The sequence below is a fragment of the Eumetopias jubatus genome, unplaced genomic scaffold (genome assembly GCF_037043125.1).
Source record: "Eumetopias jubatus isolate StellerSeaLion01/CBP00866 unplaced genomic scaffold, mEumJub1_p1.0 scaffold_10, whole genome shotgun sequence".
Lineage (NCBI taxonomy): Eukaryota > Metazoa > Chordata > Mammalia > Carnivora > Otariidae > Eumetopias > Eumetopias jubatus.
Window position 1 is genome coordinate 12,626,909 of NW_028274816.1, and position 24,693 is coordinate 12,651,601.

Genomic DNA, 24,693 nt, shown 5'->3' on the forward strand with positions numbered 1-24,693 from the left:
ACTCAGGAGCCTCAGTAGAGTTGTTGAGAATCATATGAGATTAGGGCCTTATAAATTGCCCCACCCTCTCTGGATGGTGGGGTTTTTCTAAGAAAGGTGGAGGAATAAGAGGTTCAGGGTTGTTGTTGTTTAGCCTCTCAGCGGTTGCCACCGGGGTTTCCATTTCTTGTCAGCTTTGAGTCTGTGGAAGGAGGCAGGAATTCTGGTCTAGCTTAATATCTTTGCATTTGTTCTGTGGCAGGAATCAATCTTGGGGTTGTCAATATGCACAGAAATGATCTATTTCTTCACAGTCTGACTCATATTCTCTGTCAGGCCTGTTCTTGGGCTCTGTTCAGGAACAAATCCTGCTTGTTGGTGAGCTGTCTCCTTGTCTGTTTACAAAAAGTCCTTGTGTTCCATTTAGCTTATAACAGACTCGGGCAGCGTTCGAAGCCTGTCCTCCCCTTGATTTAGGTCTCTTCTTTTCCTCCCCCAGCTAGGATCTGCAACTCCAATGGATACTGAGGGGTTTGGTGAGCTCCTTCAGCAAGCTGAACAGCTTGCTGCTGAGACTGAGGGCATCTCAGAGCTTCCCCATGTGGAACGGAACCTGCAGGAGATCCAGCAGGCAGGCGAGCGCCTGCGTTCCCGTACCCTCACACGCACGTCTCAGGAGACAGCAGATGTCAAGGCGTGAGTACTGGTGGGGAGGCAGCACTGCTACTGGGTGGCTCAGGGGCAGGATCCGATTCTTCTTTTCCTCTCTTGAATTAAGATGCAGTCTGTAAATGACAGACACAAACCTGATTCTTGGGAATTCAGAAAGGTTTTTTTAAACAGGTCAGCAGCTTTGCTCTGTTTCCCTGCCCCCAGGTTTTCCAGCTTGTCTGTCTAACCAAGCTGTGAGCCCGTATCACAGGCAGAGATGATCAGGATGGGAAAGGACGAAGAGCTTTGTCACACAGAAACCCGTTACAGTAGTTCCTGATTGACTTTGCTGACCATTGGGTCATAAGTGGCTCCTGTTACTGTATTAGTAAGTGTGGTTTACACAGATAAGTGTTACCTTCAAAGCCAGGGAGCACTCAGAGATGAGCACACTTTTTAAATGCATGCGGAAGAAATTGACGGGCAGTCAGTGATGAAAAGCCATCCACGTGAGGGGTGATTCTGTCTGGTCATCATTAGCGACCCCAACAGCTGCTACTACAAGGCCTTGGACGCGTAGTGCCTGCCAGGTGACCATAGAACTGGAGAGTGGGCAGCTGAAGAAAAGTACTGGCTGTTTGTCTGGCCAGTGGCTTCTGCTGCTACTGGAGCAGGAGTGGGCTGTTGATTCCACAGTCATGTGTTGGGGGCCCCACTAGCCAGTTCTGGGCCATCTCTGGGGCTACAACCATGAATTAGACATGGTTCTTGCCCTCAAGGAGCTTGTACTTTGGGGAGACAGAAAAAAAAAACCTTGCCGCTTTCCATAAGAAATGTGATTTACTGATGACTTATGTGTCAGAAACTTGGCTAGACTTCAGAGTTTGTTAATCCTCACAACGAATATTAGGACTGTTGTCCCCTTATTACAGTTGAGCAGCTAAGGCTCAGAGAGGGCCCGTAACTGTCAGGTCACACAACTGGTGAGTGTTGAGCCGGATCTCAAACCTAGGAAGGCTGACTCCAGAGCATATGCTGTTTTAGCCCCGATGGAAGGGCCAGGGAAGGGTGGAGGGGTGCCGGTACTTGTGACCTCAGTGGGTCTGGAAAATCACTGAGATTCTGTGTGGGAGATGTGGGAAATTGTCAGTCATCTGCTCAGTCTTCATTGCTTGAACTTGAGAAAGACCTAAGTGCTGATGTTTCTACAGGGACGTTATTTTGGGTTGTAATAAATGTCACAAGAGTGAGCATAAGGTCTACATTCTTTTCCCAACTAATCTTGAAAGCCGAATGCTTTGGCTGCTCAGCTGAGTTAGTAAGGATGTTGTGGGAATTCTTCTGTAGGTCTCCCCAGAATTTTATTTTTTTAAATACTGGTTAGTTTCAGTTCCATTGGTGTTGGTGAAGACAAATCAGAGGAACCCTGGCAGGGATTTTTTTTTTTTTTTTTTAATCCAGCCAGTTGCTCCCCTACACCGTTCCCCATCACCCCTGCCAGCCTTTAGACATCGCTGCTTACTTGTCCTCCGGCAGGCTCCTTTCTGTTGCTGCTGACTGCCTGCAGTTAGCCTCAGCCTTGAGCACGCAAGGTCTGTGCTTGTGTGCAAGGATGCTGCCGGAGCAAAGGGACCGTGATGCCAGCTGAGTTGCTATAGTTATAATTTAATTGCATCAGCTTTACAGCCTATTAAGAGCAAAAAGGGAAAATGTTTTCTTGGTAACAATTATCAGTCATGCTCTCTTTCTTGTAAATTTCCATTCTTCCTCATTTCTTTCTACCTTAAATTCATTATTTTAAGGAGGAGGAAGTTGAAACATTGAGAGAATGGGTATGGGGTGGGGCAGGTGCTTAAAAAGAAACCTGAAGGGCTGATGACTGTATTTTTCCACCTTGATAGGCAGACATAAAGTGTGATGTGAATATTTTAGTACAGGGTGAAGGCAGAGGAGAGAACTGAGCAGGAAAAATTTTCTTACATGAAATAAATTTTGGAAGAAAATGTGTCTTTAAGATTTTAGTTAAGATTAGATTGTAGATTTAAGATTGAATTGTTCTGTGCTGAATTCATTTGTTTAAATATACTTTGTTGGATTTTTCATTTTAGGGAACAGATTTGAAAGCTTTTTTGCATGTGTGTTTGATATTTTTAAATTGTTAAATTTCTTCAGACATGAAGAAGAATATGCATAACATATATAAAGGTGTAAATCAGGGGTTATCAGCCTATGATCCATGAGCCAGATCCAGCCCGCTGCCTGTTAAAGTCTTATTGGAACATGGCCACACTTATTTATGTATTGTCTGTGCTGCTTTTGTGCTACAATAGCAGAGCTGAGTAGTTATGACAGAGACTGTATGGCCTGCAGAGCCTGAAATATTTACTGCCTGCCTTTTACAGGATAAGTTTGCTGACTCCTGGTGTAAATAATAATAAAATGAGTTGCCCGTTGCACAGTGAAGACATAGAATATCATCAGTAGCTGTGAAGCCCTCCCTGGGTACCCATTTTCAATCGCATCCCCCCTTTTTTCCCATCAGAGATGCCTCATTGGATTTTTTCAGTCAGACTCAGAAGCCAAACAACTTAGAGTTGTACAAAGAGAAAGCCAGCAATCACTCTCTCTCCTTAACTTTATCCCCCAAGGTAACTAGTGTTACTGATTTGCTGCTTCTTTCACACTTTTCTCCATGTTCGTGCAAAGCATATATGAACATTTATTTGCCCAAAGTTTTACAGTAAATGATAACTTTACTTGTGGTAATACTACTAAGCAACCTTTTTGAGAACTTGCTCTTTGTCAGGCACCGTGCCAAGCACTTTACATGCATTATATAATTTCTTCTTAAAATAAGCCTGTGAAATAAGTGTTATTATCTCTGTTTTATAATTGAGAAACGTCAGATAGCAAGTGGCCAAGCCAGAATTCAAATCCAGCTTGCTCAGTAAGAATCTCTCCCATTTGTATGGCACTTTTCAGTTCCCAAGAATTGTCAGGAGAACAGACGTTCTCCTGACTGGTCTTCACAAGCCTGAGAGGTGAGTGAGGCAGGGATTTTTCTTCAGATTTAACAGAGAAAGAAAATGAAGCTTGGAAAACGGATGCATCTAAGATTTTTAGGCAGTGAGAGAGGTGAGACTTGAACCCAGGCCTCCTGACTTTGTTACTGCTCCCTGTGTGTACTGAGGACACCTTTTGTCCTCTTACTTTCCTGGGACCTAGAGTGTTTGATTCCAGCCTCTGTGGTTTTTTGCTCAGGAGAAGCTGCCTAGTTTATGGAAATTGAGGCAGGTAGAAAGCAAGGAACATTTGGATTTTTCCACCCTTAGAAGATGGAAGTTTCTGGTATAGCCTTTATTTGTAAAGCCTTCCTCTTACTCTAAATTCCTTCCCCTTTTTCCTCAGTTCTCTGTCCACCTTTCCCCATCAAGGCTTCTGCCTATTCACTGGACAGTTCCTGCAGGCAACACCCACTCGGATGACTTTTCTGAGTACTCTCATAGCTAGTTTTTTTTTTTTTTTTTTAATTTCAAGGCTCTCAACCCTAGTCCACCTTAAAATTGCCTGGTACTGGGTGCATTCTGAGATATCACTGGCGGGGATATGGCACCTGTCGGACACAATTTGGCAATATCAGGCGAATTTACCCTTGACCCAGCAGTCCTTTTTCCAGGGATCTATCCCAAAGACACACTGGCAAAAGTACAGAAGATGTGTGCAGAATGATATTCATTGTGGTATTATCTGTAATAGCAAAAATTAAAAACTCAAAACATCCATCAGTAGGGGACAGGTTGATTAGATGTGGTACAATACTTGGAGTATTTTTCAGTAATACAAAAGAATGAAAATATGCACTACCATAGAATGACCCAATGTTCACAAATCAGAAGACTTAATATTGTTAAGATGTTAATACCTGCCCAGATTGATCTGCAGATTCAGTGGAATCCTTATCAAAATTCCAGCTTGCTTTTTTGCTGAAACTTACAAGTGGATCCTAAAATCCATGTGGAAATAAAGACACCTAGAGTTGCCAAAACAACCTTTAAAAGTCAGAAGAAAGTTGGAAGGCTCACACTTCCAATTTCATAACTTCAAACAAAGCTACCATAGTCAAGACTGTGTGGTACTGGCATAAGGATAAATAATCGAATAGAATGATGAGTCCAGAAATAAATCCATGGGTCTGTGATCAGCTGATTTTCAGCAAGTGCCAAGAGCACTCAGTGTTTTTTCAACAAATGATGCTGGGACAGCTGGATATCCTATGCAAAAGAAAGAAGTTGGACACCTTAACTAAATGTAAGACAGACCTAAATGTAAGAGCCCAAACTTTAAAACTCTTAGAAGAAAACATAGGTATAAATCTTTCTGACCTGAAGTTAGGCAGAGCTTTGTTAGATATGAGCTGAAAGCACAAGTGACAGAATAAAAAATTGATAAATTGAACTTCATCAAAATTAAAAACTCATATTTCAAAGGACACTATTAAGAAAGTGAGAAAATAGGGACGCCTGGGCGGCTCAGTTGGTTAAGCGTCTGCCTTCGGCTCAGGTCATGATCCCAGAGTCCTGAGATCGAGTCCCACATCCGGCTCCCTGCTCAGCGGGAAGCCTGCTTCTCCCTCTGCCTGCCACTCCCCCTGCTTGTGTGCGTGCACTCTCTCTCTGACAAATAAATAAAATATTTGTTTTTGAAAAAAGTGAGAAAATAACCCACAGAGTGGGAGCAAATATTTGCCAATTACATATCTGATAAGGGACTTGTATTCGGAATATGTAAAAACTTATAACACAATAAAAACACAACCTAGTTTAAAAATGAGCAAGATCCGCATGGCTGTTTCTCCGAAGATGATGTACGCACAGTCAGCAAGCAAATTATGAGAAGCTCAGCATCACCAGCCCTCAGGGAAACGTGAATCAAAACCACCTTGACAATCACTTCACGTACGGACTAGGTTGGCTATAGTCAAAGGCAGACCCTAGTAGTGTTGAGGATGTGGAAAAAATTGAGACTCTCATATGCTGGTAGGATATAAAGTATTGCAGTCACTTTGGGAAACAGTCCAGTGGTTCCTCAAAAGGTTAAACAGTGTAACCATATGACTCATCAATTCCACTCCTAGGAGTATACCCAAGAGAGATGAAAACAGTTGTCCATATAAAAATTTGTACGTGGAGGTGCCTCGTTAGCGCAGTAGGTAGCGCGTCAGTCTCATAAAAATTTGTACGTGGGTGTTCATAGCATCATTGATAATAGTCAAAAAGTGAAAACAACCCAAATGTCTGTCAGCTGATCAATTGATAAATAAAAGGTGGCATACCTGTAAAATGGAATACTACTTGGCAATAAAAAGAATGAACTGTTAATACATGCTCCAACATGGATGAACTTTGAAAACATTATGCGAAGTGAAAGAAGCCGGTCACAAAAGATAACATATTGTAGAGCTCCATTTATGTGCAATGTCTTAAATAGGCAAATTGAGTAGAAAGTAGATTAGTGGTTTCCAAGGAGGGGTGGGTAGGTTGAGGGTCATGGGGAGTGACTGCTGATGAGCCGGGGGTTTCTTTGTGGGGTGAAGAAAGTGTTCTAAAAATCAATTTTTTTTTAAAGATTTTATTTATTTATTTGACAGAGAGAGCACAAGCAGGGGAAACAGTTGAGGCAGAGGGAGAAGTGGGCTCCCCGCCAAGCAGGGAGCCCGATGCAGGGCCCGATCCCAGGATCCTGGGATCATGACCTGAGCCGAAGACAGACGCTTAACTGACTGAGCCACCCAGCCGCCCCTAAAAATCAATTTTTTAAAAAGATTTTATTTATCTGTTTGACAGAGAGAGACACAGCGAGAGAGGGAACACAAGCAGGGGGAGTGGGAGAGGGAGAAACAGTCTTCCCGCGGAGCAGGGAGCCCGATGCAGGGCTCCATCCCAAGACCCTGGGATCATGACCTGAGCCGAAGGCAGATGCTTAACGACTGAGCCACCCAGGCGCCCCCTAAAAATCAATTTTAGCGATGGTTGCACAACTCTGAATATACTGAAAACCACTAAATAAGTCAGTTAAATGGGCAGTTGTATAGTATGTGAATTGTATCTCAATAAAGCTGTTTTAAAAAAGCAGGTGATAAAAATGTATATACATATCTATTGATAAAAAAGGAAGGTGTATTAAAAGTCCCTGGGGTTTGCATTAATCAGGTATAGTGAGACATGCAGACAAGAAAATGACTGTCATGAAGGAAGGGAGTTTCTACCCACAGTTGTCTAGAAATGAGACAGGACACATCATAGGTCAGCACTGGGGTCAGTCGGGATGCGGTGAGAGCAAGGGGAAAATGCAGGCAAGAGCCTGTATTATGGTTTCCCTGGGAAAGTGAGGCAAGGCAGGGTCAGCAAGCTTAGGATTGGCTAGTTTGAATCTCAATGGGCTCTGAGGTATAGGGGCTGTCTCTAGTTGTCTGGTACCTGGCCGTAGGGTGATAAGTGGCCCAATAAAGGAGGTCGTTGGGGTATGGGCTCTGGTCTCATTAGTTTGCATTTGAAATTTGTACTCACTGGCCTCTCAGAATTAGCTAACCTTGGGAAGGGCAGCCCTTCCAATGTCAGCAAGGCACCAGTTGTCAAAGCATCAGAAAACAGAAAATAAAAAGGCATGATTTTTTTTTTTTAGCTGCCAAGAATATATTTTGAAGAGGTGTTTAAGAAGTGAAATAAATGCTTATGAAGCAGTCAGGGTACCTCAGTTCTGTAGAGGTATTCTTTTCCAAAAACAAGCCAATTTGCGGCTTAATTTTTCTTCTGAATATTGTTTCACTTTTCTTGAATTCATGAGTTTTTAGTGCCTGTATCTCACGTTCCATGGGATGGCTAGATTTTGAATCTTAACACTCAGTTTTAATAATTACCAATCAGGGACAGTTTTTCTTTATATGCCCCCACCTAATAATTTTTAAGCGAATCCCAGCCAGTTCACTATTTCATCCACAGATACTTCCAAGTGAATCTCTAGAAACTAATTCCATTAGTTTTAAGCATAACTACAATTCTATATCTAAAATACAAGTAAATATAATACTTTAATATCAGATTTTTAGTCAGTGTTCAGATATCTCATCTCTTAAATGTTTATCAATTTGTTTGACTCATAATCCAAATATGCCCTATGTATTGTGACTCCTTGATAAATCTCTTTTAAATTTCTTTTATTCAGTAAGTGCTCACTTGGTCTTTTCCCTTGGAGCTATTTTGTAATGAAGGACTGAACTCATTTGTCTTTATAGAATTTCCCACCGTCTGGCTTTGCATACTCTCACCTAGGAGCTTCCTCTTCCCTACAAATCCTATTAATTTCATAGTTATTTCTAGTAAGTAGATTCATACGACTTTTTCTTTTCTTAAATAATTTCCTTACTAAATGCGTTTAACATACAGAGAAGTAGAGACAAAAGTTTAATGAATCTCTACATACCCATCACCCAATTTCAGTAATTACTAAATCATGACCCCTGTTTGTTTCATCTGTAGTCCCACTCAGATTTAGAAACAGATTTTAGACATCAAATATATCTCTAAGTAATGACTCCAATAATAAAATCACAGCACCATAATTACAACTAAAATTTTTAAATTTGTTGATATAAAATAATTTAGTCACTGCTCACAATGCAATTGCTTTAATAATTATTTTAAAGATTATTCATTTGAATTCAGATTCAGAGGTTCATGAAATGTAAATCTTTGTTGGGTGTTAAGAATTTCAGGTTTTAAAATTAATCTTTTAAATTGAAGGAAAATATTCACGAGTCTGTGGCCAAATGTATAAAACAAGGTACTGTATATACAAAGAGGTTCTACTTTTTGGCCATTAGTTTCCATTCTACATTCTTCCTGCTTTCAGATATTTTTTTTTTCAGGTTTTTTTTTTTTTCTTTCTCCTTCCACATAAACTGTGCCAATCTACCCCTCCCCTGTGCTGGTACTCTGGTCTTTTCCCAATCCTGGCACCTTTCCTGAGAACTCACTCAGACTGGTCTTCCTCCTTGCTTTTCTTCCCTCCTTTCTTAAAAAGGCATGATTTAAACAGAAGGTAAACAAACAAAAGGTTCAAGTAACCTTAAATAAGGTAGAGAAGACAGGGACTTTTTTTTAATAAATTGACTTTGGAATTGTGTAAATATTTTACATTATTATAAAACAAACTTAAATTTCAAAAAAGGAATTCCTAAAAAAAGGAAAATAAATGCTTAATCCAGTTGGTGACATAACCACACAGAGAGGAACAGTTCCAAGTGATATCTTACTCTGTTATAAGTCATCATGTTGGAGGTGTTGTTACTGCTGTTTTGAGACTGTTGTGTGTATAGTGTAGGATAAAGCAAATAAGTAGTTATGGTGGTTATGCTGAAACTAGGACTTGTGGTGTGGGAGAAAGGATATGCAGATAGAAAATCTGTGAGGTTAACCCAAAACTTTGTGCTTTAAATTTTGAATTGGAAGTATTAGTATAAACTCACCATGTAATTTATCTTAAGAAAACTGAAACAAAAGGAAAAACTTTATTTCTAGCTGTGCTTACGGAAAGGACCTCCAGTGTGCCAGTGAGCAGTCCTAGATAGTTGCCTCTAAAATCCATCTTTTAATAAAACAATGGGGGTTCTTTGGACAGTTGGCTGACTCCAGGTCTGTATAAGATGAATGTGAGTCATGTCAAAAGAACTCAAAACCATCCTCAAAAGGTTTCTAATGGCTGAGGAGACAATTTGAGCATCATAAGGATAGTAACTGCAGTGGACTGAAACACATCAGTAAGTGCTTAATATGTTTCAGTTCATATGTTTATGACTGTTTAAATTCATGAGTTCATAATGATACTAAAACGAAACTCATCAGTCACTTTGAGGATGCTGGAGAACCATCTCATTATTCAGAATAACCACATAGTGGATGAAAAGTTTTTCTGAAAGGAAATATTCTGGCTAATAAAAATAGAATACCTGGGGCGCCTGGGTGGCTCAGTTGGTTAAGCATCCGACTCTTGGTTTTGGGTCAGGTCATGATTGTTGTGAGACTGGGCTCTGCACTCAGCTGGGAGTCTGCTAGAGGTTCTCACTATCCCCCCCCCCGACCATGTGCTCTCTCTCTTTCTCTCTCAAAAGAAATCTTTTTTTTTAAGATTTTATTTATTTATTTGACAGAGCACAAGTAGGGAGAGCGGCAGGCAAAGGGAGAGGGAGAAGCAGGTCTCTGCCAAGCAGGGAGCCCGACGCGGGTCTTGATCCCAGGACCCTGGGATCATGACCTGAGCCAAAGGCAGCCACCCAACCAATTGAGCCACCCAGGCGCCCCAAAATAAATAAATTAAAAAAAAAAAAGAACACCACCATTTTGCAGCCTCTAAGGAATTAATGACTTTAAGCAGTGATCATAAGTTATCTGCTAACATTCCAAAAGAAATAACCAGATTTCTTAATGAAAGTCTCAAGTAATCTAACCAAAAAATAAGGACACCTGAATCTGATCAAACCTTTAGAGCTTACTTTCAATTTATAGGAAATACAGAGGCTGGAGGAAAATGTCAAATGACATCTTGGGGATGTAGTCCATAAAACCTGTTATGTGGGAAACTGTATCCTTCCTACTTTTAGTGTAGTCCATGGATCAATAGGAAAAGCATCAACTGTGAGCTTTTTAGAAATGGAGAATCTCAGGCCCCATCCCAGACCTACTGAATCAGAATCTGCATTTTAATATGCTTTCCAGGTGATTCACATGTACAGTTCAGGTTTAAGTAGTACTGCTCTACAGGACAAATAATCCAGAGTCCCCAGTAAAGAAATTGTAAGAAAAAGAAAAGGAGATGGAGGAGCACCCTATAGATTAAAAAGATTTAGTCGGTTAAGCGGCTGCCTTCAGCTCAGGTCATGATCCTGGAGTCCCGGGATCGAGTCCCACATTGGGCTCCCTGCTCCGCGGGGAGCCTGCTTCTCCCTCTGCCTGCTGCTCTCCTGCTTGTGCTCTCTCTGACAAATAAATACATAAAATCTTGAAAAAAAAAAAGATTTAGGCATATTATTCATAAGTAGAGATCTTATTTGTATACCAGTCATAAAAAACACAAAATTTTAATTATTAAATAATCGGGGTACTGTCTTGGATCTACTTCAAAATAATTTGGGTGGTGGAAAGAGGAAAATAGGTAGGTATATAGGTGAAACAAGGTTGACTCTGACCTGTTAATTGTTGAAGCTGGGTAATGGGTACAAGGAGGTTTACTACTTAATTTTGTATTTAAAATTGTTTTTCTATAAGGGTTTAAAAAGGAGGGCCCACTAAGACAACTATAATCAAAAAGCATTGGCGAGGATGTAGAAAACAATTGGAACTCTTCTACATTGCGCATGAGAATGTAAAATGGAAAACTATCTGACAGTTCTTCAGAAGGTTAAATGGTTACTGTATGATCTAGCAATTCTACTTCTAGGTATATATCCAAGAAAAATGAAAACATACACAAAAACTGGTACATGAATGTTCATGGCAGCATTTTTCATAATAGCCCCAAAGTAGAAACAACCCAAATGTCTATCAGCTGATGAATGGATATATTCATAAATATAAAATGTGACATATCCATATAATGGAATATTGTTCCGTTATAAAAAGAAATGAAGTACTGATACATACTAGAACATGGATGAATCTTTTTTTTTTTTTTAAGATTTTATTTATTCATAGGAGAGAGAGAGAGGCAGAGGGAGAAGCAGGCTCCCCGCTGAGCAGGGAGCCCGATGCGGGACTCAATCCCAGGACTCTGGGATCACGACCTGAGCCGAAGGCAGACACTTAACCAACTGAGCCACCCAGGCACCCAACATGAATGAATCTTGACAAGCATTATGCTGAGCGAAAGAGGGTTGTCACAGAACACCACATATTGTATGATTCCATATGTATGAAATGTCCAGAAGAGGCAAATCTATAGAAACAGAATAGATTAATGGTTGTCAGAGGTTGGGGGGGAGTTTGGGAAGGGACATGGGAAATGACTGCTGGTGGGTAGGGGGTTTGTTTAGGGATTGGTGAAAATGTTCTAAAATTGATTGTGGTGAAAGTTATACAGCTCTGAATACACTAAAACCTACTGATTTGTACACTTTAAATGGGTGAATTGTATGGTATATGAATTATATCTCAGTAAAGCTATTATTAAAAAAGGAAGGGAGGGCATTACACTGATCTCCATGCTCCAGGCTTCACCCAGTACTACTCAGAATCATTGGGAGGAAAGTTGCCTAGGTGACTCTAATGTGCAACCAGGGCTGGGAACTACTGTATTAGAAAGTTAGCTTTCAGGATTGTTAGAAGAGAGAGGCAAGATTATTTATCTGACATGGTAGCCTGGGAGGAGAAGCCCTCAGGGATGGCATTCTAGTTGACCTGTCTACATGGAAGAGACAAAAATCTACAGTGGGGAGCCCTCTGGGTGCACATCATCTATTTCTGTAGTACTTAGTAGAATAGAAATAAAAACAAAGTTCTCTAGTAAGTCTGTTAGTTCAGAAGTAGAAATCTTAAGTGTCATAGCTGTAGGTATTAGGGCTACTTGTGCTGCCCAGTGGTGTAGCTTCTGAGTGCCTCAGAAGGAACATAAACTTTGTCAGTGGGATTTTTGGGTACTACATCATAATCCAAAAACAACAGTCTAAGCATCTGATTCCCTAAATTTCTTTCTTGTAGAGCGTGTTCTAGATATTAGTGAGACTCTGATTTTTTAAAAAACTCTTCCATTGTTATATTCCCCCAAGTGAGTAGAAATAAATCCAGCTGTATTATTCCCGTCTGTCTTCAAAGCATTTATTAGGTGACAGGCTCCTGTGTTATTGGACTGGGCAGCAGAGTGGGAACTTGAAGACATACTAGATAACGATGTTTGGCTTTTAAAGAGAAGCTGTGGAGAACCAGCCTTGGATTCTGGTTTGACTGCCCTTTGCAAATCATTGATGGTCCCAGACTTTTAGTTTCTTCAACTCATTAATAAAGTTTGGACTGGGTTACTCTTGTAGCTTCTCAGATGTTGTGGTTCACATATCTGTCTTTACAGAGGCTGTGAATACAGGATGGTGGTTAAGAGTTTGTGCTCTGGAGCCTGATGACCTGGCTCTGCCATTTCCTGGCTCTGTGACTTTGGAGAAGTCACTTAACCTCTTTGCACCTTAATTCCCCCCATCTGTAAAATGGGGATTGAGAATAGCGTCTAACTCATGATTTTCTTGAGTGTAAAATGTGTGGAGTTGTCTAGCCTATCATTTTATTGCATTTTACTCTAGGCAAGTTTTATTTTAATTCAGGCATGACCAGAACTATCTTATTACCAGATGCAATATTGTGTCTGTTACTCCATGTGATCTTTATGGAAAGGTATAAAAAACCATATGAAAGTGTCTGAGCAGTACATAGGAAGTTTTGAATAAAAAATAGTCTCTGGTATTTTATGAAGCATATCAGATGTCCTAATCCTGCTTTTTTCTCTCTGCCCCATATCCTCATATAGGTCAGTTCTCCTTGGGTCTCGGGGACTTGACATATCCCACATCTCCCAACGATTGGAGAGTCTGAGTGCGGCCACCACCTTTGAGCCTCTTGAGCCTGTGAAGGACACAGACATTCAGGTAAGGGCCTGCAGGTTGCCAGGACTGGTGCAGGTGGAATCCTGAGTATGCAAACCAAGCTGAAGGCCCTGGCCCTTTTTGACCAGCTCATTTAGGAATTCTAGATTTCTTTGTTAATTCTCTTCCTGAGATATTAAGAGATTGGGAGACTCCGCTTTGGAGGTATAGTAGGGAACATAGGTTACTTTAAGAGTACTCTGAGAGGCTGAATTTAGGAAAGCAATTCCAACCTGCACTTTTTAGATTATTGTAATTATGAGAACAGATTTTTCTTCCTTCCTTGGGCTTAATCCAAGGCACCAGAGACATTAGTTATAAGTTTCTCTTGCTTTCTTTGCTGGATCTCAAATAATTTTACTCTTCGTCTTCCACATTTCTTTTCTACATCTTGCTTGTATTGGTTGGCAAGGAGCTGGGGAAAACTTAGAGTACTATTTACTGAAACCTACTCATCGATTTCTAGGAAGTATTTGGCTGCATTAGTGGCACCAGGAAATGGTCTAATAGAGCACTCCAGTCTCATTTAACCTAACATGCCACTGGCATAATTGATTGCTATTTTAATCTAATCAGAAACTGCTTTTTGTGTGTGTGTGCGTGTGCACACACACACATACATTATTAAGGAAAAAACTTGTGATTCATTTAGTTTTGAGGAATTGAGATGCTGCATTCATGTTAGAGTGAAGGGACTGTGAGTTACCATTTTAATCATTGATTTACCTTTGAAATGAAAGGAAGCAGGTTCTACAAAGGCAAATCATTTTACAGATGGGTACTAATTGTTATTATATGGGCTCAGTTTGAATTAACTCTCTACCCCACTATCCTTCCCAAGAACTATTTTTAATCCATTTAATGGCCACAGTTTACTGTATTTATTCCAATTCAGTAACTGAAAACCCTATGTTTCTGTTGAGAGTTAACTATAGATATTATTTTTCCTGTTATCAATATGTTCCCATAGTCACTAGTTTTTTAAAATTTTGTGTACTAAATCATATTAGCTTGTCACCTTATGGATGCCTGCTCATTTCCATGTACTCTTAAAATGGCATGTATACTTAACTCTTGTTTTTGTTTTGTTTATTTTTCGCTGTCCCTTTTTGTCCCTTCTATTTTACTGCTATAAACCAATACTTTTAACAAGGATGAGGTGGGCAAAAGGGATAAAGCTAAAAAATTAATTTGAACAGTCATATATTTTGGGGAGTATCCCTAATAGTGTGGAAGAAATGGCACTCGCTGAAAGGTTGTGTGTTTTTAATGTTTAAAATACCAAAGAAGTTATTTTTATTTTTTTAAAAATATTTTATTTATTTATTTGAGGGAGAGAGCACACCTGAACATGTGCGTGTCGGGGGAGGGGCAGAGGGAGAGACTCTGAAGCAGATTCCCCACTGAGCCCCAGAGCCCCCAGTCAGGCACCATCCCACAACCCATGAGATTATGATGAGATCATGATCTGAGCTGAAACCAAGAGTCGGAGGCGAAACTGACTGAGCCACCCAGGCACCTCCAAAAAATTTCTTTTTAAAACCAACTGCTTTTAAAGGTTCTTTGGCATATTTGTCATACAAATCTGGAATACTCAGCACATTTAGTGATGTACCTCATGAATTCTGATGTGGTACTCCATTTTCCGCTTTGAGATTTTTTTTTTTAAGATTTTATTTATTTGACAGAGAGAGACACAGCGAGAGAGGGAACACAAGCAGGGCAAGTGGGAGAGGGAGAAGCAGGCTTCCTGCTGAACAGGGAGTCTGATGCAGGGCTCGATCCCAGGACCCTGGGATCATGACCTAAGCTGAAGGCAGATGCCCAACGACTGAGCCACCCAGGCGCCCCTCTGCTTTGAGATATTAATGACAGGTTTATAAATGTATTGAATCATGACAGTCTTCCTAACCTTCTGTTTAATGCATGAACACACTCCTTCAGCACCCCCATTAGATGGTTTCCCAGCAGTGCATGCTCGGTCACATCAAAGAGAATTTCTTAATTTGGAATGAGCGTGGCTAAGAGTTTTGGTCCTGCATGTCCTGGAAATCTTTGAACTTTGAGAGGAAGGATGCTTTCATTTCAAAATTTTACCTCTTGAGCTTTTCCAGAATAGCTTCAAAAATGCAAAATGGTCAGTCCAAGGTAACTTTTGATTAATTGGGAATTGATCATCTATATCTAAAGTAAAAATTTAAGACTTACTAGTTTTGGGGTATCTGGGTGGCTTGGTCATTTAAGCGTCTGACTCTTGATTCTGGCTCAGGTCATGATCTCAGGGTTGTGAGATCAAGCCCCAGGTTGGGCTTTGTGCTGGGCGTGGAGCCTACTTAAGGTCCTCTCTTGGGGTGTTTGGATGGCTTTCAGTTTCAGTTTAAAGTCCCAACTCTTGGTTTCAGCTCAGGTCATGATCTCAGGGTCTTGCGATCAAGCCCCGAGTTGGTCCCTGAGCTCAGTGGGAAGTCTGCTTGTCCCTCTCCCTCTGCTCCTCCCCCAGTTCACACTCCCTCTCTCTCACTGTCTTCAAAATAAATATCTTTAAAAAAAAAAAAAAAGATGATTCTCTCCCTTTGCCCTTTACCCCCTGGTTGCCCATGTGCTCTCCCAAAGAAAAAAAAAAGGACTTACTGGTTTCAAAATAATTGTTCTGTTGATTTCATCTTCTTTCCTACAAAGACTTAAAGGAGAAAATTTAAGTTTTAAAGTTTGGCTTAATCTGAGATGGTTCTAGTTATTGATAGGAATTGGAAGTTTTAAATTGTATTGTGGAGTTCACCTGACCTATGCTTAAGCCCCCCATATACACAGTATCAACATATTCTTGCCTGATTTCTTGTTTAGTAGTCAGATGTAAGGGCCAAGTCAGCTTTCAGCCTGAGCATGGAGCAGTCTTCCTTTTAATTCTTCTCATGATGTATTGATTATCCAAGAAGAGTTAACTTAGTCATTTTCAGTTGTTTGTTTTTAGAAAAGCCATATGTATTTTTTCATGGACTTTTCCCCCCTCATTTATTTTAACAGCTTTATTGAGATACAGGATTCACATACCATAAGTCTAATGGATTTTTGTATATAAATTTTTCCAGCCAGTGCAGTTTTTGAGATGAGAATGCATCCTAATCCCATGTGCCAGATAGCAATCAGAGTGAATTTATTATGTCAATTTACAAATTCATAGAAGGAAATGCTGAAGCATTCTTTGACAGATGCTGTCCAAGACTTTGTACCACCCGTTGTTTGCATTACATATGAGCTTGGGAAGGTATTTCCCCATGTACAGGTACATATATAGGTACATGTGTAGTCCTTTTCTGTCTGGCAGAATTGATTATATTCCCTTCTGTTTCTACCAGAAAGCTTGAAATTAATACAGGCTTTCCACTGTTAACTGTTTTGTTGTTTGTCATAACTAATGTTGTTGGTATGCATTGAGAATGCATTTTTGAAAGATTGCTGTGGCCAGCAAAGGTAACATTAAAAAAGATTTACTTAGATATATGTATGGCTGATGCTGGGAGAATTTTTAAAAATATTTATTGATTTTATTTTTTGGAAATCATCATAAAGAAGGCCTGTACATTTGTGTAATAGAGGGAAAGAGCAAATATTAACAGGGCATGGCACCGAAATGATTGTACTGTTCTCAGTGACTTCGGGGTGCTTGCAAGTGCAGGTCCTCTCACAGAGGTCCACTTGCTCACTTCTTTTTTTTTTTAATAATTTTTTATTATGTTAATCACCATACATTACATCATTAGTTTTTGATGTAGTGTTCCATGATTCATTGTTCGTGAATAACACCCAGTGCTCCACGCAGAATGTGCCCTCTTTAATACTATTCACCAGGCTAACCCATCCCCCCAACCCCCTCCCCTCTAGAACCCTCAGTTTGTTTTTCAGAGTCCATCGTCTCTCATGGTTCGTCTCCCCCTCTGACTTACTCCCCTTCATTCTTCCCCTCCTGCTATCTTCTTCTTTTCCACTTGCTCACTTCTGTCTTCGGAAAAAAAAATAACAAGGGCAGATCGCACATCTTTACTATGATCTGAACAGACCTAATGTACCATGGAATTGTATCACGTAGTAATAAAGTGCAAATTTACAGTTTGGCTATATATGGGCTTTTTCACTAGATTACATGTATATTTCAAGAAGGCTGTGCAGAAATTGCCTGAGTTAGCCATAAAAATGGGAGCTGCAGTTTCTCTGCATTAGGCTGTATTATTTCCAAATGGCATTGGACCAAAGTATAATAATATTATTGCTAAACTTCCTGTATTAGATTCCTAGGGCTGCCACAAGTTTCCGCAAACTCAGTGGCCTAAAACATTAGAAATTTATCCTCTCAGGGCGCCTGGGTGGCGCAGTTGGTTGAGTGACTGCCTTTGGCTCAGGTCATGATCCCGGAGTCCCGGGATTGAGTCCCGCAGCGGGCTCCGTGCTCAGCGGGATGTCTGCTTCTCCCTCTGACCCTCTTCCCTCTCATGCTCTCTCTCGTTCTCTCTCTCAAACAAATAAATAAAATCTTAAAAAAAAAAAAAAAAGAAAAGAAATTTATCCTCTCAGAGTTCTGGAGTATAGAACTTTGAAGTCAAGGTGTTGGTAGCACCATGCTCCCTCCGAAGGCTGTAGGAGGAGAATCTTTCCTCTACGAACATTTGGTGGCACTAGCCGTTTCTTACCTCTAATGTCTGCCTCCATCTCCACAAGGTTTATCTCCTGTGTGTTTAGTCTCCCTCTCCTTTCTCTTAGAAAGACTCCAGTCATTGGGTGTAGGGCACACCCTAAATCCAGGATGATCTCACATTGAGATCCTTAACTTAATCACATTTGCAAAGATCATATTGCCAAATTAAGGTCATATGCACAGGTACTAGGAGTTAGGACTTCAACATATCTTTTTGCTGGGGGACACACGTCAACCCACTACACTTATAGTGCCAGAAATCTTAAGACTAAATTAACTGTAATTAATGAAACATCGTCAGATCTCACTCTTTCACAGCTATGTGGAGTACTGGGCTAAGCCGTCTATTGCTAGTTGTTCCAGTGACTGCAGACCTCAACCAAGTATCTGACCTCACCCTTAACATTCTCTTTCCTGGCTGTGGGAAGCCCCATATCAAGCTAAATAGTAGTTACTGTTTCCAAACAGGCTAACACTCTGTAATATGTTTAAGAGATTTCTACAGAGACATTTTTAAAATAGGAACTGTCTGCTTTTCTAAAGTATTAAATACTTAGTATTTGGAGTATGTATAGGTGGGACTAAATTGCGCTACTTTCCTGCAGTAGGAGGATCTATCTATGTGTGTGCGTGTGCGCATATTTATACTTCAGCCACCAGGTTGCCTAACTCTTTTATACGTTAGGCCTTTGGTTATCACCTTCCTTAGCCTGGAGTAGCGCCTCTGAAATGTCCGAGCCCTCATTTCAGTCTAACCCTGTGAGGCTTTCCTCACATGCCGCCTCTTTCATGGTCTTCTCAGATCTCTTTCCCCACAGCCTTCAAATACAGTGTGTCGGTTTTACTGCTTAGGAAAAAACAAAACTTTCCAAATGTTTCCCCACAAAGTAAACAGAAATTTAGCTTATGTTAGAATTAACTTGGCAGCCCATTCAAATCTTAGATAAGTGATTCTTATCTCTTCAGCCCCTTCTACCAAAGGAAAGAAAAAAAGAAGGAAGGAAGGAAAGAAAGGAAAGACCCTATACTGAAGGTCTTCATAATCTGTAAATCTCCAGATGGAAATCTGTCCTGTCCTGTCCTATATGAGTAGAGAGCAAAAGATATCTTAAATAGTGATTAAAAGAACTATAAAAAAATTAGAGTCAGGGAAACTGATTTATCACATACAAGATAATGATGCAGTAATAATTCACTTTGTTAGAAACTTGTTTTGCTTACCACACTGTATCCATAATAAAATATTCATTATTTCCTTCCTTTTTCTGCCCTTGGCCTGGGAAATGTAGAGTATGCTCAGACCACTGTTAGCTTATCTTTTAAGTAATCAGAAAGAACTAAATAGCTTTGGCATAAGTATTAAAATGAATCACTGCTTGTGCAACCCCTTATCACCTAAATTGTTATTTTCATGGTTTATCTTTTAATTTTGGATCTTCAGAATTAAGAGACTGCTGCTTAAATGCAGCTATATATAACAGCTAAGCGGAAAAGTGGTTGTGTTGCTTGCTAATTGTGTGTTTGTAGTACTGGCAAGTTGTTAGTGGGGAACTGGTTCCAGAAATCCTGTGGCAGTTTGTTTGTTGGAAAGAGGGTCAGCCTTGCCTAGAATGATTAGTGTGCTAATAGCAGCTCTTCAGGAATATTACTGGCAAAATATTAATATTGAGGGAGAAGTGCAGTAAGCTTTCCCTTGCTCAAATCTGCTGCAGGAAAGTGCAGTCTGATTGGATGAACAGTATCTGAACTCCGGGATTATTTTTAAGTAGTCATTCTCATTTGTTTCTCGAAACTACTAAGCATGGATACTGGGGAGAGGCCTTACCAGAGCTGCTTTCGTAAATCTGAGGAAGAGATGGGGTTCATTCATCAAGAGTTGCATCTGGGGGCGCCTGGGTGGTTCAGTCGTTAGCGTCTGCCTTTGGCTCAGGTCATGATCCCAGGGTCCTGGGATTGAGCCCTGCATCAGGCTCCCTGCTCAGCGGGGAACCTGCTTCTCCCTCTCCCACTTACCTGCTTGTGTTCCCTCTCTCACTGTCTCTGTCAAATAAATAAATAAAATCTTAAAAAAAAAAAGTTGCATCTGTTTGCGTGCTGATCATTTGTATAACAGTCCTGAGAAGTGTTTTAAGTGGGCAGAACATACCTAGCTCCCATGTTGTTTCTGTTCTTAATATGCCTGAGCAGGCTTTTCTGCAGTGGTGAACTAGCCCAAATTGGATGATTAGAAATTTTGAATTGATGGGACTCTGAAGGAATAAGATCTTGCTCTTTAAATGTTTTCACATATAAAAATATAAGAGAATCTAACAGTGTGAAGGTTTTTAGTTAAGCATTTGTGTTTATTGACCTCCTTGCTTATATTCTTCTTGCCCCTAAGAAAGCGGGAAGTTCATAGTAACCTTTCTTTGGAGGTTTTAGAAGACTTTAATGGATATTTAAATCTTGTCCTTTCGAAGCTTATTCTGGACTTAAATTAAACAACCTGTAGTTAATGCTCTTGGGTTCACTAGATAATGAACCCAATTCTCACTGGATCCTAAGCCTGCTAGTTAGAGAGAAGCACTTTCCTGGAACAAACAGCAGGTACATTTTAGGCTGCATTCGGTTGTAGTGGCCGAACGACATGTGGAAAAGACCTACATCTCACTGTGTCCTGTCTTCTTGTTCAGGGCAGTCACGGTACCCGGCTTTGTCTCTTGTGCGAACACTGCAGTGTCCACATCACCCCTGCTTAGCAAATATATTTGCTGTTCCTTGTCATTAAACCCTGACCCAGTGTAAATCTCAGCTGGTGAAAACCAGTAAACACGTAAAAAAGACAAAATAGTGTCTTCCCAGAGGCAGGTTAATGTACCATCCTGTTTTGTGTTTGTAATTAGGTAGTCGGATACTGATTGCTGGGGTAAGTACTGAAATGATTTAATTTTTCTGCCTGTCTGTGATAAGGGAATAGGTAGGCTTTGTGGTCTGGTAGAAAGTATGCAATTACATTAAAGTATCCTGTGAATGGAATTAAAAATGGTGACTTTGGAATAAAAATGGGTGTTAAAGGCATCGTCTGTGGAAAATGTGAAAAACTGCTTTTATGTGAGCCAGGATACAAGATTTCAGCCTTTTTACTTAGCCATTCACACTTATTCCTGAATGCGGGCCTTTCAGAACAAGCAAGTAAATGGATGCTGAATGCATTCTGAGCAAGCAGGAAATGACAGGCTTTTTTGTCTTCTCGGAGGTTCCTTATATACTGTAGTGAGCAAAGGAATATCAATTACCAACTAAAGAAGAAAGAAGTTGGAATGGTTCCGTAAGAGTGTTTTGGAAGAAGCCGATGGCTAAAATATTTATCTAATAATTTACTAGAGCACTTCACATACGGGCCGGCCCGGGTGCCTTTGAACGGCGTTGAGTCGTGCCCTCCCTCCTTCATGAGCTGTCTCTTAACCTGCCGATATCTATCGAAGCCCCAGCACTCTGGAGGTGGGGGGCACATATTGTCATCTGCAGTCTGGTGTCTTTAAGTTGCTTGGCTTCAGGAACCAGAAATGGTCATGTCTTTTATCTGCTGAACTGTTTGATATTGGAGCGGATGTAATTTAAATGGGGGCTAAAACCTCGTCGAATATCAAATGCATTGCTCTAGACCAGTCTTGTTTTCACATGGCAGCCCTTGACCCTGTGCACCGCTTCGATCTGCTTGCCGCAGCACCCTGTGATCTCTTATTTCCATTTTGGAATGTTCGATCTTAAAGCTGTCCAGGCCTGTAGCCTGATGTGGCTCTTAGCATTGTTGGGGGTTGGCACTGTGTGGCTCCTTGGATACAAAACTTTGGGACCCAGGTTCCCACTCTCTCCACTAGGAACGATCACAAGTAGGCAGAGGCAGGCAGAGGGAGAGGGAGAAGCAGGCTCTCCACTGAGCAGGGAGCCCGACGTGGGGCTCCATCCCAGGACTCTGGGATCATGACCTGAGCCGAAGGCAGCCGCCCAACCGACTGAGCCACCCAGGCACCCCAAGAATCCACATTCTGTGAAGGAAGTGAGAGGGGGCTCAGACAAGGGAGACTCCTGGTTTTGCCTCTTTTTATTTGTTGGTTGGGGACCAGGAACAGAAGCTGGGAGAAAGGATGGGCAATATCCTCTACTGACAAGACCTGTATTAGAATTTCTTTTGCTGCAGAGCTCTCAGAACTAGTATGTATTGCTTTTTTTTTAGGCTTTTTCCCCATTTCCCAGATGCTTGGCTTCCATCGTGCACTTGAGATATGGAGAGTTTGAGTGAGTCCCTCCAGCTCAGGTTGCTGGCAGCCGAGCTGAGGCTCAGGCCCTCAATTCTGACAGCCCCGAGTCTGCAACACTAACAATCAGCAGCGGTGCATGCACCACTTTAATTATCTTGGAGGACAGAAGGGTGAGGCCTCGCTTCTCACCGCTGAGTGGCTGCAAGGCCGAGATACCACAGCCAAATCCTGCCCCTGTTTTTCAGAGAGCCATTGCTCTCGAAGCACCACAGCGGGTCTGCTGAGCAGGACTGGGCTGACACAGCTTAGGAGACTTGTATGGAAAGAAGCCTTGTCTTATAGAACATATTTACAACCAGGACTGACAGGGTCATTCTTTTCATTTGTAAAAACAAACGGGAGGATTAGGTCAGCAGAATATAAGTGGGAGTGTGGATTTACTGTCCGATTTTTATTATTACTACCTGATCTGCTTTATTTTTTTGAATGGCATGAGCAGTAGGATATGAGGAAGAGTTTTCTCTACCTCTCCCTTTTCTTTCAAAAAGAGAAAACTGTCTATGTTAAAATGCTGTTGCTATCTTAAGGACAGGTAGAAATGGCCATGGAAGGTTACAATATGCTTGATTTGCTTGAGGTACCAAAATACTCTGGTGTGATATTATCTGCAACTGCTTTCTCTCTTACTAGGTTCTCTCTTATCCACAGTACTTATCAGTCTGTCTCAGAAGGACCAGCTCACCAGCTCAGGACCTGGTGGATTTTTTTTTTTTTTTTTTTTTAAGTAGGCTCCACGCCCAGTGTGGAGCCCAACATGGGGCTTGAATTCAGGACCCTGGGATCAAGACTTGAGCCGAGATCAAGAGTCGGAAGCTTGGGGCGCCTGGGTGGCTCAGTTGGTTCAGCATCTGCTTTCAGCTCAGGTCATGATCCCAGGGTCCTGGGATTGAGCCCCACATAGGGCTCCCTGCTCAGTGGGGAGCCTGCTTCTCCCTCTCCCTCTGCCTGCCGCTCCCCTTGATTGTGCTTTCTCTCTCTCTCTCTCAAATAAATAATCTTTTTTTTTTTTAAAGATTTTATTTATTTATTTGAGAGAGAGAGGATGAGAGATAGAGAGCACGAGAGGGAAGAGGGTCAGAGGTAGAAGCAGACTCCCTGCTGAGCAGGGAGCCCGACGCGGGACTCGATCCCGGGACTCCAGGATCATGACCTGAGCCGAAGGCAGTCGCTTAACCAACTGGGCCACCCAGGCGCCCACTCTCAAATAAATAATCTTAAAAAAAAAAAAAAAAAGTCAGAAGCTTAATTGACTGAGCCACCCACGTGCCCCGCCTGTGGATCCTTGAAGATTTATGGGCATTCACAGTAGCACTTGGTTCTGTGATGAGGTCCCAGACTGCCCCAGAGGTCTTCATGTTGAATGAGTATGGTGGTGGGTGTTCTTCATTGAGAAGGTGCTTACTGAATCAGTGCCTCCCAAACAAGTTTTTTTTCCCCCCCAGTTCATCTCCAGGTGAGAGATACTCATAGGAAAATACAGTAAAAATGAATTACTAGGGGAAAAAAAAGAAATAAAAGACATGCAAAATACAAGCCTTAGTTTTTCAAATGAAATTCAGTGGACAAAATTACTCCATCAGCTTGGCCTAAAAGTTTCTAAATGCTTATTCTCCGTTTTTATACTTACCTGCTGCAGACTAGACACCAACTATTTGGGGTCTGGTACTCCTTCAACTACACTTTGAGTAAACTAGTTTAAATGGTTGTGTTTTCTTCCTTCTCCCCCTCCCCCGCACCTTTCCTCTTTTTCCCTCCTTCCCTATCTGCCTTTCTTTTTGTTTAGTTTAAGTATCCCTGCTGGTGCAGTGAATACTGGCAGGAAAGTTTGAGTTCCTGTCTTCTGTTTTACTGCAGCTAAAATCGAGGAGGCAGAGATAAGGTTTACTGAACATTTATTGCGTCAAGACACTGTACTAAACACTTCTGGGTTTCCAGTAACCATTTGAAGTGGGTACTATTGTTAACCGTATTTCACTGGTGGGAAACCTAAGGCCTACAGAGGGTAGATATGCCAGATTTGAACTCCCTTATGTTGGTTTGAGTTCGATACTGTGCCCTTAGTCCCCTGGGTTTTAAATTTCATTGTACATCAAGACTGGTTAGTAAAGAAGTGAATTTTCAAGATATATTTGAAAGAGGAAAGTAGTGAAAGTGTTTCAATAGAAATATTGCTCATTGGTTGCTCATTTAGAGCAAAATAAAGAGTAGAAAGCCCACAGTGAATGGATGTGGTGGGCATTGCTCTTATTTACAAACACTTAGTAATAAAATAATGTTGACTGTGGGGAAAAAAGCTGGAACATGCTTTCTAAACCTTTATACAGAGCCCTGCTGGTTTTGGGAGGGGTGGGGGAGATGAGTTTTGTGGGAAGGCCAAACGCCCTTTATCCGTTTAT

At 41.1% G+C, this 24,693-nt stretch overlaps 1 protein-coding gene across 2 annotated transcripts in view; it reads left to right on the forward strand.

The window, feature by feature from the left end:
• Positions 1-24,693, forward strand: part of NUP93 (nucleoporin 93) — a 111,048-nt gene that overhangs the window by 19,087 nt on the left and 67,268 nt on the right. The window contains exons 2-3 of one of the 2 annotated variants that reach the window (XM_028096528.2): positions 479-675; positions 13,192-13,309. In XM_028096528.2, the coding sequence (XP_027952329.2) occupies positions 497-675; positions 13,192-13,309 (297 nt within the window). In that variant the 5' untranslated portion in view covers positions 479-496. The remainder of the gene's footprint in view (positions 1-478; positions 676-13,191; positions 13,310-24,693) is intronic. The other variant, XM_088027382.1, reaches the window with a different exon arrangement.